Here is a 20,505-nt window from a genome sequence, read left to right as displayed (position 1 = left end):
GGCACAGTTACTTAACTGTGGAAGAAAAACCTATAAAGAAGGGGAAAAGAAAATCCATATTCATATCTAAATTCAAAGAAATCATTACAGGAATTGGAATTCAATTACATGCCTGGGATCCCAATGAGAAGTTCTGTGCTTATCATGACTAACTCTTCTCATTCTACCTGCAGCTTAAGGAATACAGGGTATAAAACAACATAATTTGCATCCAATAATAATGTATTTAGATTAAGTTATATAGATAATGAAAGATTTAAAACTGGCTTGTGCAAACAGTGGCGTGCACAAAACTAATCTTCACAATGGCTTCTAGAAGCAATGGTTTCTATAGCCTGCAAAAGATACTGAGATTGACATGATCTTGGCTCCTTAATTACATCAGAGTGGGATTTTCTACTCCTAATGCTTAAGTGCATGTCAATACCAAGACAGATTGCAATATGCATATTACTATGCCAAGAAATCACTTTAAAATTATTCAATGTAATCTGTTAATAATTGAGTAACTTCTGGTAAAGAATTATTAAAAACAACATGAATTCATCACTAGAAAAAAAGAATTAATAAAAAAGGTATATAAAGTCCTACGATCTAAGCAACCTCACACTGAGAAATAATTGATCTTCTCCATTCTGAGATAACTATCTTAAAATGTTTGTATTTTAAAGAATACTGGATTGCTTTCTAAATCAGGTTCCTTTCATCCACAATGCTTACTTTGTTTCCCTTTTGAGAACCTCTGTTTTTAAATCCACCCAGTTGTAGGGTTCTCCTTTCCTAGCAAAAATGATATCCTAATATTTAATATACACATTAAAACGGATGTGCATCTGTGTTCCAGACAGGATTCACTAGCTGGAGATATATTTGCTACGGGGTAGGAAAAAGCAGGAGGAGGAGAGTGCAGAAATAAGAGAGTTGCTATGCCAACCTACAAATGCTAATGGCATGACAAATACAAAAAGAAAAGAGGAAAGAGGAAAGAGGAAAGGGGAAAGAGGAAAGGGGAAAGAGGAAAGGGGAAAGAGGAAAGGGAAAAGAGGAAAGGGAAAAGAGGAAAGGGAAAAGAGGAAAGGGAAAAGAGAAAAGGGAAAAGAGGAGTGGAGAGAAAAGAGAAAAGAGGGGAGGGGAGAGAAGAGAGAAAGAGAGAAAGAGAGAAAGAGAGAAAGAGAGAAAGAGAGAAAGAGAGAAAGAGAGAAAGAGAGAAAGAGAGAAAGAGAGAAAGAGAGAAAGAGAGAAAGAGAGAAAGAGAGAAAGAGAGAAAGAGAGAAAGAGAGAAAGAGAGAAAGAGAGAAAGAGAGAAAGAGAGAAAGAGAGAAAGAGAGAAAGAGAGAAAGAGAGAAAGAGAGAAAGAGAGAAAGAGAGAAAGAGAGAAAGAGAGAAAGAGAGAAAGAGAGAAAGAGAGAAAGAGAGAAAGAGAGAAAGAGAGAAAGAGAGAAAGAGAGAAAGAGAGAAAGAGAGAAAGAGAGAAAGAGAGAAAGAGAGAAAGAGAGAAAGAGAGAAAGAGAGAAAGAGAGAAAGAGAGAAAGAGAGAAAGAGAGAAAGAGAGAAAGAGAGAAAGAGAGAAAGAGAGAAAGAGAGAAAGAGAGAAAGAGAGAAAGAGAGAAAGAGAGAAAGAGAGAAAGAGAGAAAGAGAGAAAGAGAGAAAGAGAGAAAGAGAGAAAGAGAGAAAGAGAGAAAGAGAGAAAGAGAGAGAGAGAGAGAGAGAGAAAGAGAGAGAGAAAGAGAGAAAGAGAGAGAGAGAGCGCGAAAGAGAGAGCGCGCGAGAGCGCGCGAGAGCGCGCGAAAGAGAGCAAGCAAAGCCCAGATCAAAAAAGTATGTGTATTTTATCTAATAAACAATGCAGCTACTGAATTTAAATTCCTTCAAAACAATGCAGTTTAAAAAGAAAAAAATTGCAGCACAGTAGCACACTGAAAATGAGGTTGTCTTTGTCCTTCTTTTGATTTAGCTCTTAAATGCCTTATTCTTTATGGTCCACATTGTAAAGATCGTGTTTTAAGAAAAAGTTACATATGAATGCTGAATGGATTTGCCTCAAGTAGATCACCTGACAATTAGGGCCAATATTTCAACACAGAATAACAAACAAGTATAATAAAGAAAACAAGAAAAAAGTGCATCAGGACTAGTTCTACATTAATTAGATCATGCAACAAAAGACATTTTTGTCTTTTTGAGATAGAATTCTGTAAAAAACTCAAACTCATATCTTCTACCTAAAATGGTAAAATGGTAAATACAAATTTTTAAGAAACCTTTTAGGAGGACTCTCAGTTGATTTTCAAATATTTGGGTCTGCTTGATTTAAAAAAAAAAAAAAATCCCAACTGTTCAGAAACGTTCTTTCTATAGTCTTCTAAGGTTTGTTATGGCAGATACTAGTAATGACTCCTACACTCTTAAATATAAGAGGAGATGCATGCAGTACAGCCTTTTACATCAAACTCCTGCAACAGAGACTGTTTATGACAGAATTCAAACCCACCCAAAATACAGAATGGGTTTTCTTTCTCACTTGAAATATGATTCCAATCTGGTTGAAATACCAACCATTTTAAATTACTATTTTCTTTGTCTTTCTACTCTCCAAAGGACAGTATTAACAGCATGCCAATGACGTTTGCTGGGTCAAACTCATGTCTTCTCCATGGCAAAGGCAACAGTACTGGGATGTAGACGGACTACCTGTGGACATCAGAGCATCCTCGGAAAGCCCATGGGAGAAGAGAGGAGGGCTGGACCACAGCATACACTGAAAGCTTCAAATATATACAGTGTCCTGACCTATTTAACATCAACTTTTTGAGTGGGCAACAGGCAGAATACAGAAAACACAGAAATTTTACAGTATAACCTGCTTTTTCTAGCATAGAATTGCAGATCCAAGATAAAGTTTTACATAAGCTTTGGCTGAGCGTTCAAAGAGAAATGAATTGCTCAACCTTTTGAAGTTCACCCACTGCTAATTAAAGAACTGCCAAGGCTTTACTAACAATTAAAAACTTGTCTTCAAAATCCCCGAAGAGGAAAATGCAAACAGCTGTTTTAATTAGCAAAACAGCAGATACTAATTAGCTTCTGTAACAGAGTATGCTGGTCCTTTAAGGACAGGACCAGTTTCAGCCCAAGTTTGTTACCCATTTAAACTACAAGTAGAAGGACTGGAGTCAGATGCTGCAGAAAAAGCTTCTAATTCCTTGTGAAAGCAATATTCCCCAACTTCAAGTACACAAAAGTGAGATTTTTATTTCAAGTAAGCTTTTATGCTTATTCGCCTTCTAGTTTCTGATCTTTCTGGAACTGAGACTTGTACAGACATTTGAGGAGGGACTGAGGGTTATCTGAAATGTCTTGCCTTGTGATGATAATTGTGATACCGTCATGTTCTGGGCACATGGCCACTGTGTCTGGACAGAGTAATATGTGCATATCTGCACAGCAAACCCTTGGAGTTCAGGTTGCACCAAGTCTGCTATGAAAGCACGGGTCATTTGGGCAGCTGATCTAGAGTTGCTCCAACAGAGCACATCTTTCCGTTCCCCCAACCTGTCAGGGTTGCTTCTGAAGAACTAAGAAAAACTCAGATGAAGGAGAAGGGATGGGAGAGAACAGAAGAGACTGGAATTACCTCTTTGCTGTGTTCAGAGCACAGATCCTTGGAATCGGCAGATGCACTCTTACAAGATAATCAGTATGCATACTTGTGTTTCCAACAATCAGTTTTAAGGTTAAAAAAATATAAGCCACATCCCATAAAAGCTATGCTGCCTATAACTATGTCTACAGCTAGTCATTTTGGTATCAGTGGGGTCAGTTGCCGTGGACGTGATATCGATAATAAACAGGATATTGCTGCAAGTAGAAGATACAAGATAAATGCCGAAAGTGAAATGTAATGCAAGAGTTTAAAAGTCAATTTATTTGTACTATCTACACAGAATGAAAGAATAACTGAGAATATAGGTATGAAATGATGACCCCACAAATAACTACGATACTATTATATAAAATAATTTTGACAGCTATGTATGTATTTGAAACCACCAGGCAGCGGTCAAATCTTTCTTCCAAACATTTGGAAGACATTTGTCCTTCAGGAATTGTGTTTGGAAAATCTACAACTGTTGTGCTGGTATTCCAACACTGTAGGACAGGACAGGTCAATAGCTGTAATTGCAGGATAACAATTGCTGCTCTTCTACCATTCTGCATGCTCTGCACATTCTACATTCAATGAAGACAGTTACTAAGGGCAGGCAGCGAGTAAACACCACCCTTCAAAAATCAATTTGGGATTCTGATAAATTAATGGAATTTTAAATAAAGCCAAAAGCATTTATTTGTAAACATAAGGACTATGATGATAAAAATTGTTCATAAAATACAGAGATACCCACCACTGCACCCCTATACAAGCAAGACTGTTAATCTTACTTCTCTGAAATCTCAAGCAGTATCACGGGATTCAGCTAATCACGAATAAAGCTAGCTACCCAGGAATCCGCATTTCTATTCATGTTTTTGCTTTTCATTACATATTTTAACATCTCAGCTCTGCCTGCTAAATGGTTTCTGAATAATTTTTTGTCTTTGTATAGTATTTCAACATCTGTTTTTCAAAACCATATGACAACATCATGACTACTTTGAAGTGGTACAGAAAAAAAAATCCACAAACACTGCGGTATGAGGCTCTTTAGAGTAAAATACTGACTTCATAGAAGTTAACTGAAGTTAAATAAGACCAGGATATAACCTCAACCGCTTGCATGGCCTATTCTTGATGTTTATTGCTTTCTCTTCAAATTCATATTCCTTTGTCTACTGATTAAACTATTAGAGAGGAATATTTTTTTCAGCATGATGAGAGAGTATGTCACAGCACAACTATAGTTTCTATAATTTAACTTGTTCTATGTATTAAGGTATATAACATGCATTCAGATTTAGGATTTGCTAACTATTTTTCTAGTGGTAACATATACAAAGCTCAAATATTTTCTCTGTTGCTGTGTTTTGTTTTTCCCAGCTTAAAATGCAAATGAGACATTTGGTTGAGACACTCCTGTTTTTCCAGTGAACAGAAGATGTGGCACTGTTTAAGCATTGTTCCTTTTGGGCTCCACCCTGCTCATGCAGAGGGTTCAAATGGTTCAGTGAAATAATAAAAGACATTTCTGGAGGGGATCTTCTCTGAAAATGCTTTTTAATGACATTTTAGTTGCTGAGGTGACCAGGCTTAATTGGCCTCAGGACAGACTAGGATCTTGTCCTTTACTAGAAGAACATTTTTGTACTCATATTACAGAAACAAGTCTATGAGTTTTTACTCCTAAATGAAACTATATTGATTAAAGCCATTCACTTTTTTATTCCCCAAGTAGAATACTACCTGTCAAAACTCCACAATAAAGTAAAACTGCTTAAATCGAGTCATATTAAAAATCTTGTTATCAAGAAGAAATTGATTGTGACAAAATCAATCACCATTGAGAAGCTCCTAACAATTCCAAATCCACTTCAGTTCTTGGAGCTTGAACCTTAACTGCCAGAGAGGTTAAAATAAAGGAGGTACATCAAATTATATCCTTTTTAGATAGGTCAATATTTCAATTTGGAAAAAAAAAAACAGATAAATATGATATAAAAATGTTGCCTGAACAGACAATAAAATATTATAAATCATCAGTGCAAGGTTATAGTAAGAGATCATTTAGTTACACCTCATTAAATAAAAATGTGAATAAAAACCTAAAGCTGAGGTCCCTCCAAGTCCTATTTTTTATTCTAGGACTTCCAAGTTGCGTGCGTGTAAGTTTTTCCAAACTGCAAGTCAAGATATTTTTTACTTATCTTAAGTAAATGTGTACTGCTTGTACACATACCTCCGGTAACTACTACTTCCATATGCCAGCATCATGCCTAACTCAATAGCTTTCACATGTTAAGTCTGCAACTACTGCAAACTTTTCCTGCTGTGCACTGGTTTGCGTTCCTCACAGAGAAAACATAACCTATGAAAAAAACCCCCAGTGTTAACAGAAGAAACCTTACTTACGAGTACTTTGTCAGCAGATCCAAATCATTATGCATGTTGATTGGATATGTCTCACTGAGATGAAACAGCTTCTCTAAGGCCTCATAAATGAAAATGATGCATATAAGAGAAGCAAAAGCTTCTTCAGTAAACCGGGTAATGTAGCAGACTAGGGAGCTTGCATCAGTTGCAACAAGGATGATGCACAGGATTGCAGTCCACAGTCCAATGCTAGCTCTCAGAGAAAGGTACGACAACCCATACTCTCTAAAAAAACAAAGAAAAAAATTAAACACAGTTTATCTTTTGACCAGCCACAGTAAATGGAGAAGAGGCAGCTCCAAAACTTCCTTTGCTAGGAATGTGCGATTCTGGGGACAGTCTGTATCAGAAATTATTTACCTGTTGTGAACTGAAGATACTGTCAAGTCACCTCTTGACCTGAGCTCTCCTCCCAGTTAACAAGACACAAAGAGCTCTATCTCTACTAAAGTGAGTGAGTAGTTTTGAGAGTAGTCACACACATGAAGTGTATAAGGTCGACCCACTTTTTATCCCATATCCTGCCTTGTGAACAGCCAACACCTGCCAATTTCTTCCTAAGCTGCAAGAGTAGCTATAATAACAACTTTCATCAAAATCCTGTATGCTTGTTGCATATGATAATAGAGCTCCAAACACATTGGATGACATTATCACAGGGAACTGAAAGGTCTACCTGAAGGTGATAAAAGAGCTTTTGGGGTGCTAAGCAGGGTCTCCTACTCTATGTTGTTCAGGAGGTTCAGGAGATCTTGGTGCAGAAGTCCCCATCACAGCAATGAGGCAGAAAAGCAGAGAGGATCACAGAGAAGCATGATGGTTGCCAAGATGCAGACATAATTTTTACTCACACTGTGGCAGAGGTATGTCACGTATAGCACATTAACATAAATGTGGGGATATGCTGTTCTGGCATGATGCTTCACCCCTTCTCTGTTCGGGTGGAGGAAGTGCAGGGCCTATTATTAGTGACTATTGAAAGATGGCACCACTGCCACTGCACTTACTTCCTGGGTGAGAGGTAACCTTTTGCATGAGTTAGGGATGAGATAAACCACAGATTTAAGTGTATTGTTTCAGAGTAGAAAATGATACAATTAAAAAAACCCCAACATCCTGAAGCTTGCATTCCGTTCAAAACACTTGTTTTTAAAACAAAAAAACAAACAAACAAAAAACAATAAAAACCCCCATCAACCTTTCTACACTACCACCAATTCACTTGTCTCAGTCACTGCATAATTTTCAGACTCTGAAAGCCTAAGCAGTGCACTCCAAAAAAAACTGTTGATCTTATTCTGCAGATGTTGGAACTCTGGGATCAGTGTCTCTACTTTTACCTAACAACACCCGAGGAATGATGCATATCATGATCTTCACTTACTTGCAAAATTTGAATAAGATCTTCTCAAACACTAAAACCGGTCCTGTGCTGCCAAGTATAGTGAGAGGCTGTCCACCAAAGAGAGAGTAGGCAATTCCAGTCATGGATGCTCCAAACAGTGATTCTATTGCACTCTGAATGTGATACAGAGAGAAGTGTCCATAAATTTTCAAACAGGTTCTTTTTGCAATGTCTTAGTCTGTAGCCTTCTAAACATTGAAACAGCAATATTTAAAGGTGATTCATGCAACAGTAAGAAAATACTAACCACAAACCTAGGAATATAAGTTTGTTTTAAAAGTTCAGATGTAACACATACTATACGACCTTCAGTTGCTTCTCCCAGCAGACCACCAAATGTGATGACAGGAGACATGCAAGCACAGTAGAGAAACAAAAATGATGCCAGACACTGCAGACTGAGAGCATCCCTGAAGTCACTCCAGAAGAAGGGAGCTTTTCTTTTTATATCTAAAATCAATCCTCCAAAAAATCTAAAAAAAATAGAAGAGAGCAAATTAATGAAAAAGGCATACCAAACTTTCTTGCACAGTATTGCTTTAAATATACTTCAGAGAAGCTATTGTTCCTTGGTCAAATGATACATACTCTTATAATTCGCCCTTCCCAGAAAAAAGTTTCTGGGAACCCTGTCTTGATAACTTTAATCAGAAAATTGTGTTTTTAAAACAAACTAATTTGCATGTTTCTTTCGTAAAATCTTCATCTAATCATCCAGACCCAAAACTTCTGAACAGTTGTTAGCTACCATGCATAAAACCCTATTATTTATTATGTGAAATAATTCTTTGCATTTGTTTAATCAGAGAGCTACCACAGTGCCCATTTACCCACACGTCTACATATTGAGCTTCACATTCTTTATTTGAGAACCTGTTCCTAAATACACTTGATGATAGAATTGAATGTAGGCCACAATTTTCCAAGGACAAGAATTGTCATCTTTTGTCATTTACACTATGCTAAATATCATCAAATATTTAAGAACAGACGCTCCCTTACAATATACCGTACAGTTAAAAGTAAATATCCCCACAATGCTCTTTTTCTCACAGGCACCCGATGTATCAGATGTTGCTGGGGTAAAGAGGAAGATGAAGTGCCACCATCTCCTAAATATTAAAATGATCCTTTGAGCTGTCAATTGCCAAGTTCACTGGTGAGAGAATGGCTTACAGCCGGACTGGCCATCACCTCCTCTGCCCCACTGTGTACACCAACACTGCAGCTGAATCCTTAGCTTTATGTAGGTAGGAATAGTTAAATATCAAGAGGCAGCAAGGTAAAAGAAAAGTCTATCGTACAACTACACTGCACTAAGGCAACCACTGACAGCTGATGCGCTTACACCACACCATATTAGGTGAGAGAACATAAGTATTCCTTGGGGCAAATTCTTCCTTCTGTTGTGTGTATATTGCAGCCACCGTGACAATCATAGCCTCACATACCAGGACATAGCATGGCTTACTGAGGTAAAAAAGAAATGCTAGAGCTGCACAACCCAGAAACTTCAACTACAAAATAGTTGTAAGCATTCATAATACATGGCACAAGACTATTCCCAACTTTTCCTTCGTGCTGTACAAAAATAAGAAACATTAATCAAGTTTAACAGAGGTCTGACCTTTATAAATAACAGAGAAAGGAGCTTGCAATAAATATAATGTGAAAACTCAAATCCTCTTGCTCTCTCCCCCTCTCTGCAAATTAGTATGTATTGTCCTTTTCAACTACGTGGTATGCAAATGAGGAAAAATGCCTGAAAAAAATCATATGCTAAGCCAGTCATTCGAGAAAGAATCAGACCATTATGATTCCTTTGGAAGTGCATCACTTAGAACACTTATGATTGTGCATATGTTTTCACTAACTTTCCAGTCCGTTGCAGTTCTGGTCCCGAGTGTCCTCCAGGTTGTTCTGCATCCCCGTGGGCTGCAGTTCCATTTGGCACTCCTGGAATCTTACGCTTCTCCTACCAGAAGGAAAAAATACTTCTCATGGGTCTTAGCAACTAAAACATAATTTTAGCAGAGGAAACAGGCTTTGAGAGTTGAAAGACTAAACATGTACATTTTATTGTAAGATTCATCAACATAACCTCTTCATAAGCTGTAGAGGAGTTCTATAACAGGAAATAGTGGAAGGAATTTGGTCTAAGAAATTTAAAGAATTGATCACAGAACATTTTGTATCAGAAAACATTTTAAAGAGTAGCAAGCAAGGCTGCTTTGATCAATTCTTGCAATAAGCTTAGAACAAAAGCAAACCATGGCTGTTCGGAATAATCAAAGATGCTTATGACCAATTACCCCTGAATTTAAGATCTTCAGATACAACTATCTGTCTTTATTCAGGAGAGAACTAGTATTGAACTACACAAAATGTCATCACTGTACTGTATGCTGGCAAGACAAGGGTTCTTTTAAAGCAAATTAACAACAACAAAAAAAAAAAGAGCATGCAAAATGCCTATATAGTGACTCTGCTAAATGCTAAATTAATGAGACTTAATTCTACCTAGCAAAAATTCATCACAACGTTTAAGTGTCTGAATTTTACAGTGTACAAACCTGAGAGGGAACATTTTTAGGTGGTTCTATTCGAATTGTTGGGTCCCACTCTCCAGGAGGGAGAACAGTAACCTGATCAAGAAACTCATCAATTCCTGACACCAAGTCATTGCGGTCTTTTGCTTTGTAAGCAACATCATGGAACACCTGTGAAAAATGGAGAAGTGTATGTGGGAGGAAAAAGGGATGGGGAAAGGAATACTGTCGTAACATTTTTCACGATGGCCCCTTTTCTCTGAAATAGAATGCACTTCATGCAGTTCCCACCGAACAAACAATGTCAGCTTCAACTGATTAGAGTTTCTGGTACATAGTTTTCACAGCAGCTCTAGCTGCTATGGAAAAGCATCCTTATGGGTGCTAAATGTTCTAGAGATTTTACAGTTTAAAATGCAACTAATTCCAGTGGAAAGGAACTGTGTAAAATGCGATCTTCTCAATGCAGATATCCTTGCATGTGAATATTGTTTCTCATTTTGTTATCTCCTTATGGCAGCATCATCTGGGCTGTTACAGGATCATGAAATGAACTAGAATGCTATTTGTGCATCATCAGAATGGTTAGCCACATTTTATCTGGACAATTCCACATTGGAGATTCCCTATTACACCTCCTCAGTCAGTACAGAATGACTAAAACCAAGCCATGAAAAAAAATACCTCATCTGTCATTAGCGTTCCAATTGATCTTCCAATCTCATGGTATTGTTGCCCTTTACCCAGTGGTCCAAGAAGAATAAACAAAAATCTGCAAATAAAAGATAAATTAAAAAAATTGTAAAGGATAGATGGTTGAAAGTAACTATACATACTACAGAAATACTTATTTAAAAATAGGACTAGAAGAACCTCTAAGATAAATATTATATATAATCTCCTTCAAGATCCTCACACATGCATTTAAACATGAAGCTCTGGTTAGAAAAAATGTGAAAATAACTTCCAAAAATATATCATAAGCTTCACAGTCAGACTTGATTGAGACTATCAAAACCTCCTTACATAACAAACCTTATCTTACATAATTAATATATGCAATTATAATCTAGGTACAGAACACATTAACATTAATTTATTTATTTCTGTTAATTCAAGAGAATCAACTATTTTATGGTAGTAGCATTATTGCAATATTGGGGAAGCTAAATTACCTCAAATAAAACTAATTTTTAAATCGTGCTTACTCCCATTAAGGCTCTAGACAGCCTCTACTCTAGGCTTGGGGCTAGTAAGGTTCTATAAAATCCAGAGGATAGGTTCAAATGAAGTAACTGAAGTTCTCCGTTTTGCTAAAATGCAAAAGATTTTTTTACTAACATTATTAAATTTTTTTAAAATAAATTTTTTTGCAGAAATTCTTAATTATCCTGATTTTTCATTATTTAATTTTCTTTTGGCCAAAAATCAAGAAATCTGTTCTTTTCCTTTTGGTGTTTTTTTTTTGTGGGAAGTTAGGGGAGGTTACGAGGAAAGGCTTCAGAAGTTTTTTTTCAAAGCCAGCTCAGTCCCTCAATGTTCCTTATACACGTGCAAAAATGAGAAAAGACAAAGAAAGTCATATCCAAAGTAACTACAACTTAAAGAGAATTTTATACTGTTTATCTGACTAGGAGCAAGGCTCTGAGTCTAAGCATTTCATTTCACAGCATAACACTCCTCCTTGAGTTTCACAAACAACTGGGATACACTACTGCCTTCTGTTGGAATTCTACTTTTATAGAAACTAAAAGAGGGAAGGGGAAAGAGAGGCAGAATATGTGTACAAACATGTGCATAAGTACAAAAAAAAGTGAGAGACTGCAATAATAGTTAAGTCAGTGAACTCGGATATTGGAGAATCGCTTTGGAGTTTTGATCTGAATCAACCCCAGCGGGAAATAATATATCCAGATCTATTTAAATGCTTTCTGTTTGACTACAAAGTCTATTTTAGACATTTTTTTAAAATTCCTCATAATTTGTTCTCAGAACCAAAGTACTTAATCAGAAAAAGTTTCAACTTAGAAAAAATGTATCTAATAAAAATTTATGGTTAAAAGTCATATTCACTACCATGCAAGTATCTACAAAGTAACTTTTAGAAGAGCGTGGTATTTGCAGCATGTTCTTCATCCATTCACTATCCCTAGTCAATCAAATCACATAGGGTTTTTTTTTTCCCTTTACTCAATTCGTTCTTCATTTTTTTGTTCTGGACATAATTATGCAGTATCACACAAGTAGTTCCAGTTCCAGATGAAATATTCTAAGCAGCTGAATATTTCACCTTAGTATTTCATCTGCAGTATTACCAGTTTGTACAGGATAAACTGTGTGTTGTAACTTAACAAGCTATCATTTCTACTTCTGCGAAGAATGATTATCTGCACACACAAATGGCATGTTTCTGAATATACCCTACATCATTTAAAGGATGAGTGGAAAGATGTCTCTAAGACATGTCTTTTTTAAAGAAAGAACCAAAATCATAACTCAATAAATGACAAAGTTGAAGGTCACATCACCCTGTCTCCACAAGGTACTCAGAAAAACATGAAGAGAAATAAATCCAGCTGTACCTTGTTGGAATCGGAACTTCAGCTAGTCCCGTAAGCAGCACTGCAGGAGATAACCTAACAAAAGCAACAACCGCGCGGTCCAGGAACTCTAGTTCACCAACTAAGATGTTTGATGCTTCAGCTCCAGGTGGTATCTTTTTCATGAAGTGTAGGTCAACCTGAGGAAAGTATATTAAATTACAACCTAAAAGCTATTGACAGGGATTTTCTCCCCCTGATTTGTTGACAGAGGCTTTCTGGCCACTGCACTATAATGTTAGTTAGTTCAATTATACAGTTTCTACTATTCTTGTCTGCTGAATATTTTTTTTTTTTAATAAAAATGTTTCTCAAAACCAAACAACTCGTCTTTCATTATTTGACTAATTTTTCTTGGAAACATAGTTAAAGTACTGCAGAATTAATTTATAAAGGCAACAAATCACATTTAAAATCTTGTTAAGAATATAGTATTAATTTCCTAGTAATACTTTTTATCAATAATCATAACAGCATAAATAATTCATAACAGAATCAATAAGTCATAACAGTAGAAGAAATGAAGACGCCTTATTTTTCTACAATTAACAATCCTGTAAATGATTAATTCATAGTTCATAGATGCTGTATTATAATCTCAGTGAGAAGAACGGGTTCCACTACACGTAATTTTCCTTCTACTACTCTAAGTGAGACGTATTTTTGTTTTCAGATTTAATGGAAGACAGTTGCCCTTCTGCTGAAAATAGCAGAAAATAAGCTATGACCATGATTGTCTCAAGAGTAAACTGAAAAAACAAAGCAGACTAAAAACTTTAGAGTTCTAAGGCAGTGATGTTGACTTTTGCGGGGATAGTAGGAAAAGACAGAGAAACAGCTTCATCACGACATTGCTATATAAGCTCAAGGTATTTGCCTAGGAATGTGTTCATTTGTATTTATTTCCTCAGTATCAGTATAGAGTTTACTCTGTAACAAAGATCGACGTGGAGTAATAAGAGTATATAATGTATGTTTGATTTCATTATGCACCAGTATTGTCTACATTTCAAAATGCATGAATTTTGTCATTTGCTTTCCTTTTATTAATCTAAACACAACAACAGCAACCAAATCCAATATAAACTGTTAAAGTGGACCATTTTAATGTCTATCTTACGGCCATCTGTCAGTTCTAGTTTGCATAGTTTTTGGTAATATTTAGAAAATTGTTTTCTTGCAAATGGCTCTGGCACTAAATCAGAATTCAGATATAACACAGTTGCATGTGTAATGAAATCCTGTTTCACTGAGATCACAAAGAGAGGTCCAATGCTACCCTAAGCTAATCTAGAACGATGACCAAACACCTCACAAAGTTAAACAAGCATCAAATCAACCTGGAAGGTTGGAGACCAAGTACTTTTTCAAGGTAAAGTATCAGTGAGGTAAATTCTATTCGCCACTCAAATCACAAAATAACTCTTCAGGGTTAAATACAAAACCCAAACAGATTCACTTTGCACCTAATTTTGGTGTCGTAGATCATTTATAGTTGAGAGAAAGGAAGTAGTCTTTCAGGCACGTAGCAATGTGCATTCTGTACCGATTTTACCTTGTGAATGGACTTAACATTTAATAACTAATGTCTCAGATACAACATGCTACAGTTGTCACCTTAAGGTCCCACTAACATAGAGATCACAGGATCAAGATTCAAATCTGAAACATCCAGTCTCCTGTCTACCAGAAAGTATTTCCAGATATATTTCCTGTACTATTTATCAGCTTGATTCCAAAATCTTCCAGGTAGCAAACACAGCTTCAGTTAAAAGGAAAGTAGCTGGCAGAGAAGCATCAAACTGGGCAAATACATCTGAACCCCAGGTGTTGCTTCCACTATGTAACGAGAGCGGAGGTGGCCCTGGAGTGAATTTGGGGCAATGGCAAAAGCTACATCCTTCGAATGCTTCATCGAACCTATCCATTATACATCTCTCATCCCAAGCAGTCTGTACCTGGAGAGACCTCATGTGCATCTTAAACTGTACCCTAACCTGAGCCATATTCATGACCTGGCACTAAACAGTCCCAGTAAGCTCCAATTAAACATAAAACTAAATAACTAACGTGGAGGCCATTCCCCTCTAGGGCAACTCAAGGACTGAAAAGTGTGGTGGGGGCCTCCCCCAGAACCAAACATAAACTGACATGAAGACAAACAGAAAATGTTCAACATCACTTCTTAGGAAAGCTGTGATGCATATTAATCAAATTTATTTATAAGCAGAGCAAACCAATATTCAAAACCAAGTCAATTATTTCACATGGTATTTGAAAGACCAAACTCTGTCAGTATGGGACCAGGGTTTGATTCAGAAATACTGTTTCCACGTGGAGCATAAGAATGTTGCCAAGAGAAGGAACGCGGGTGGAGTCTCTTTATGCATTTTGTATTTCAGGACAACTAGGGTTCCCTTCAGCCTCTGACATAAGAAGCAGAGACCAGCCAGATGCAGTTGTTAAACTGCCTTCCCCCTCCTGCTCACCACAGGATAAAGTGGTGCTGTGATAGATCACCTCCATATCACCCCCAGAATACAAAGTCCTCGTGGTGTCCCCAGAGGAAGAGGAGTGACACATGTACAAGTACAAACATCAGAAACTATGTCTCCCTCTCTGTGCTACTGAAGTAACATTCAAGACAGCTTTTAGTGCCGTGTCTCACATTTTTCTTAAATAGATACCAATACAAACAACACAGTCTCAGTGCTGTATTCAGATTAAGTCAGCTTTTTGAATCAACTCCAAAATTTGAAATATTAGAAGTAGCCCAAGGGAGACAGATTAGCAAGGAGAGAATATGTGAGGTAGTCAAAGGTGCTTTTTTGCAGAAGATAAATGGAACTAATATGTGGAACAAAATTAGAGCAAGAAATCACAATACTCAAGAGAAAATTAGTGTACTGCTCTACTTTCCTCTCAATCTGTGCATGTAATTCCAATTATAGCCATTGGGAGTTATTGCAATAGTACATTTCAAGGGGAAATTGTACTTTATTTATGCATCTTCAAAAGGATAAACGTATCTATTTAAAGGCAGTCAAAAAAGGTATTTAGATTACAATCCTTCACTGTTATTTCATTCCTGCAAACAAAAGTTGTTCCTTTCCTATTCCTGACATCCTTGTTGGTATCTAACACTGCTGAGGCTAGCCAAAAGATGACATTGATCTCTTCTCAGGCCATTTTAAATAGGAAGAGGTCTTTTGATCAGCAAAGCTGCAGCACTACAAAAATAGCGAGTGAAGGATCAAATGATGCAGCCTCCATTCTTGTTTAATACAAACATCATGCAGCTAGATAACGAACTGGGATTTTGATCCTACAACACTCAAAGCAATTTGGGAAACGTGCAAGGAAAGCACTACTGGAAGTCATGTCGTTCCCTTTGGGTTGTTATGAGCTTCACCTCTGCACAGCTTAATTTCGAATAGACAGCTTTATTTATATTTTATAACCTTTAAAAAATTTTACATCTTGATATTAGAACACTTGCCAAAACAATTAGTTTTAGTTAACACTTTTAATATAAATATCAGGAAACCAAAATAATACTTGACTTTTTAAAGCATTATAATCTTAGTTTTAAATATTTTTGAAGTATTAGCATTAAATTTTTAACAACTTGTCACTGTTTATAGATCTCCTTGCTACCTCTGTAGAAATGCGGTCCATAATACATCCCCAGCCAGCCTCCTTTCTTCTCACTGTCTTTGACAAAAGATCAGTTTCCCATCTTTATTTCAGCCATGTACCATTCCTAGTCTGGCATATTCAGTTAAGAATTCAAATGGTGCAAATAGCTACTGCTGCTAGGAAATAAGTCTGGCACCAGATGGAGCAATCACATAACTCTACTTTTAGCTCAGTTGCACTAACATTAAGATTCAACAGACTCAAAGTGCTGTTCAGAATTTTGGTTTAAATCACCTTTCTTCACTTACTCAACCTTTGTTGTATTAATGTGTCAGCTGAAGTCATCTATCCCTGTCAGGTCTGTCATCTGTATCTAATGTGACAGTTTGTTTTAGGTACATACAGATTTCTTAAACAAATTAGGATTCTCCTTTACATTAAAGCTGAGAAGCTGTTTGCTTTTCTTTGCTATCTAACACTGAACTGTCATTGCAATCTCCACTACTGAACAGTTAACATCTTTTGTGAAGTGTACTGAAATATCTTGGCTTGCCAGAAGAATTAAGTTATAGGTTTACAGAAACACATTCTGTTTGAGACATCTGGAATCCACGAGTTCAGGTTATAAAAAGCATAGTTTGCATTCATGCATTACTTCTACAAAAAGTAAAAATCTGAGAGGTAAATCTGAATTATAAGAATTCTGAATTACTTTCAGACTTAAATAATCTGTTAATTTGTAAAAATTCCCCCTACAATGATACACCTATGATATTGTCGTGCAATAAATTTATCTATGTTCCTAAACTGTGATTTCCTGTTACCAGTAATTTATCAAGAAAATGAAAGATTCTTTTTTGTTATATACAAGCTGTATTGTAGTGCACACGAAACTTTAATGCTCAAGTAAAATTTGCACTTCACAGCTTTTCCTGATTCACATGGATTCATTTCACTTAATTCAGAAGATCTATTTGGTAGTCAGGAAGCTCTCTTCACCGTCAGTGAACACTTACCTTGCTAAAGTCAACAGTGCTGTTTTCTCTGCTCACATCATTTTTGTTTTCAATACAGGCTGGAGCAGACTGTGGGGAAACAATCTGACCTGCTAAAAAAAGTACCGTTATTACAGAATACTAACAATTACTTCTATAAATAAAGCAACATCTAATGAAATAGTTGTTAAAGAGTTCCATACATTTTGCATCATATGTATATGAAGCATCTAAACATGGCATTTTAATTAAAGACTTACTTAGAGTAACACATTCTCAAAAGACAGAACATTTATCACGTGCAGTTAGGAATGGGAGAACGTAATTTAGAAAATGTAAAAGATACTCCTAAATATTGGAAGACAAACTTTCTATGCCAATTAAAGTTTACAATTTTTAAGATATTACATTTGAGGAAAGTCCTGCACTCATATAGTTTTTGTAAGTAATTTGAGGAGCTGCCAATTTTGGGCAGCATCTGTCTACAAGAATACTCCTCACTGAATAAAACAGGATTACTAATTTTCATAAATTTACTCATGGGTGTAAGAATGTCCTGATTATAACAACTACAAAACCCAGCATAAAAGTGGGCTGCTATAAAAACAGATGTATTGGAAATTAAGATGATTTAAAAACTCAGTATTGAACAATGTGATTATTGACGTGTAAAACAAATGTTTCCGCAAACACATTTTTGAAAAATTCCAGTGAGGATTTAGTAAAGTATTTTATAGAAGTTTCAAAAATATCTCAAGATGAGAAAAAGCGTTTAAACATGCCTCAGTCTCGTGGAAGCAAACAGTAAGCCTTGTGACCAACAAAATTTTGCCAATGAAAGCTTAAAAAGAAAAACAGGATTAAGTTACAAGTGTATGTCACATAAAGCATATTTTTACTTAATGCCAACACTGCCCCTGTGCACGGCCAGAGGCCACCATGCACACATGGAGGGTGTGGGGCTGGCAGTAGGGCAGCACACAAACCCCACAGGGTGACGGGCCATTCCCTGCTTGCCTTCACTCTTCCTCCCTCCCTGGCATGGCAGGAGCCACGCACAGCTCTGAACACCACAACAAAGTACAGGAAAAAGTACCAAATATATGAGCCAACTATCTCCTACTGCCCTAACACATACGCAGGAATAACTACAGAGTCCAACTGGCCCAGAGTCAGCATCTCGTGCCCAGCATATATTTGTTTCCATAGCAAATAAAATCTCTCATATGACTGAGAAATGATGATGTGAAAACATTGGTTCTGGTGAAAACCAACCTAAACTTGCACAGTAACGAAGACCGTATGTTCACGATACTGGAAGATGAAGACAGTAAGAAAGTCCTAGCTAGGCACATTGTCTGGGCAATTCAAAAAGCCACAGTGTGTCCCCTCACACCACTGTTTACACACACTTGCAGTCCAAGCATGTCCTCAGCCAGAGCCAGGAAACAGAGCACTTTGCGGGATCCAGTCTGAACAGGACAGGAGACTTGCAAGAGTATCTCAACCATTGCCAAAATACTGAAGTATCCAGCTTCTGTCACAGCTGAGCACTACAGTATCCCTGTCTAAGTCTGGTCATGAATTCCCAGCTGAAACACTTGCTCAAGGAAAATGTTGGTTTTCATGAAAATCAACATCTCGTTTTCCACTAGGCAAATCTCCCATGACACAAAACAGTTTTTAAACTCTTGTGCTGCATCCTGGTAGCACAGCCAGAGAGATTTCACTTTGACTAGGAAGTACAGGAACAGAATGTTTTAAAATGTATTGCTAGAAATCTTATTATTAAATGCATCAATATTAAAAATGTAAATATTTCTATTTTCTCTCCGATTCAGGACAAGGACAGATCAAAACCAGAATAGAAATTAGGGCTTTTGTTCAGCACTACAGTGAAATAAACAGAGAATGGCAAAAAAACAGACATGACAAGCATGTTAACCTAACCAAGTAGACGAAAATTAGTCAGGATTAGAATTTACATATGACCAGAATAAAGGATTGATTTCAGAAAGCAGCATATTAATGTAACTTAAAGGAATTCACATTTTAAAAGACTATTAAATCCTAAATGTCACAAGAGACAACTTTTGCAAGTCAGAAGCCAGAAATTATTAAATATGCAAGATGCTTATAAATGATCATTCAATTTGTCTGTTTTAATTAGAACTTAAAGAAAAAACACTGAGTTCCATCATTGTTACACCACCACCTTTACACTATGTATCCCCATACACTACTTCACACTATAATTTTTTTCTGTATTGTTTGTTTAGCAGTCTTAGAATTATTTTTACAGGAATCATCCTGTAGTATTATAACTATTAAAAAGAATTAATATATAAATTTGATTTCTGTACTATTTTGGTGATTTTAATAACATAACAAAAAAACCTTCCACTAATTCTAACAGAGGAGCCATAAAATGCTCAGGGAAAATTTCTGCCCTAACTTACTCCCAGAAAATTTTAAATCTAGTAATATTACACCTTCTTAACTCTTAATTTCTTCCTTTTAGACACTCCTCTATATTCTAGGATCTATATAAAAGGAAATACTTGTAATAATTACTCATACTAATATACATACCATGTTATAAAGATGTTACAGGAAAGCAACAGAAATAGTAGTTCATTATCTTTCTGTTGCTAATTAGGGATTTACATTTATACTTTTTTTTTCTGGACCCAAAAATTCAAGAAAATGAGAGCACGGATATCTGCCAGGGAGATAAAAATATTGACCAATAAAGGAGTCAGAGCATGGACCACCTGTTATAAATACTGAAGTTTTAACATCATAATTGGAGGTGTCAAAAGCCTCTAAGCAATTACCATAACAGTCCAAAGGCTACTTTTAAACATTGTGTCCACTTTTGTTTTAGGAGAAAAATATGTAAAAATATACATAGCAGGAAATAAAAGCCACAACCAGAAAGTATGTGAAGTTTATAAGAATAGCATATGTTCTTTTTCTGTGCCAACAGAAGACCTCAAACTTTGATTTACCCATATGCTGGAGTAATCTGAAGGAACACAAGTTTTACCTTGAGGCAGTAAGAGATGTTTAAATAGCTCTGCAACTTAAGACAGCTTTCTGGATCTTGGAACAAGAAGTTTGGTTTTTTTGCTGTACTGAATAACAATTAAAGATACAATGTAGAGACGACAGGTAATTTCAGTTTTCACATGACAGTCATGGGGAAAGTTTATACAGAGCATCTTAAAC

At 36.4% G+C, this 20,505-nt stretch overlaps 1 protein-coding gene across 1 annotated transcript in view; it reads right to left on the bottom strand.

The window, feature by feature from the left end:
* The window catches only part of SLC4A10 (solute carrier family 4, sodium bicarbonate transporter, member 10), a 125,704-nt gene that overhangs the window by 27,775 nt on the left and 77,424 nt on the right, over positions 1-20,505 (bottom strand). The window contains exons 7-14 of the mRNA XM_009325384.1: positions 17,296-17,384; positions 12,623-12,780; positions 10,725-10,812; positions 10,065-10,211; positions 9,366-9,466; positions 7,790-7,964; positions 7,471-7,604; positions 6,066-6,311 (exon numbers count right to left, since the gene is read on the bottom strand). Coding sequence (XP_009323659.1) covers positions 6,066-6,311; positions 7,471-7,604; positions 7,790-7,964; positions 9,366-9,466; positions 10,065-10,211; positions 10,725-10,812; positions 12,623-12,780; positions 17,296-17,384 — 1,138 coding nt within the window. The remainder of the gene's footprint in view (positions 1-6,065; positions 6,312-7,470; positions 7,605-7,789; positions 7,965-9,365; positions 9,467-10,064; positions 10,212-10,724; positions 10,813-12,622; positions 12,781-17,295; positions 17,385-20,505) is intronic.

Source organism: Pygoscelis adeliae, unplaced genomic scaffold, assembly GCF_000699105.1.
Source record: "Pygoscelis adeliae isolate BGI_AS28 unplaced genomic scaffold, ASM69910v1 Scaffold106, whole genome shotgun sequence".
Taxonomy (NCBI): Eukaryota; Metazoa; Chordata; class Aves; order Sphenisciformes; family Spheniscidae; genus Pygoscelis; species Pygoscelis adeliae.
The sequence above is the reverse complement of the archived record's forward strand: the minus strand, read 5'-3'. Positions and strand labels throughout refer to the sequence as shown.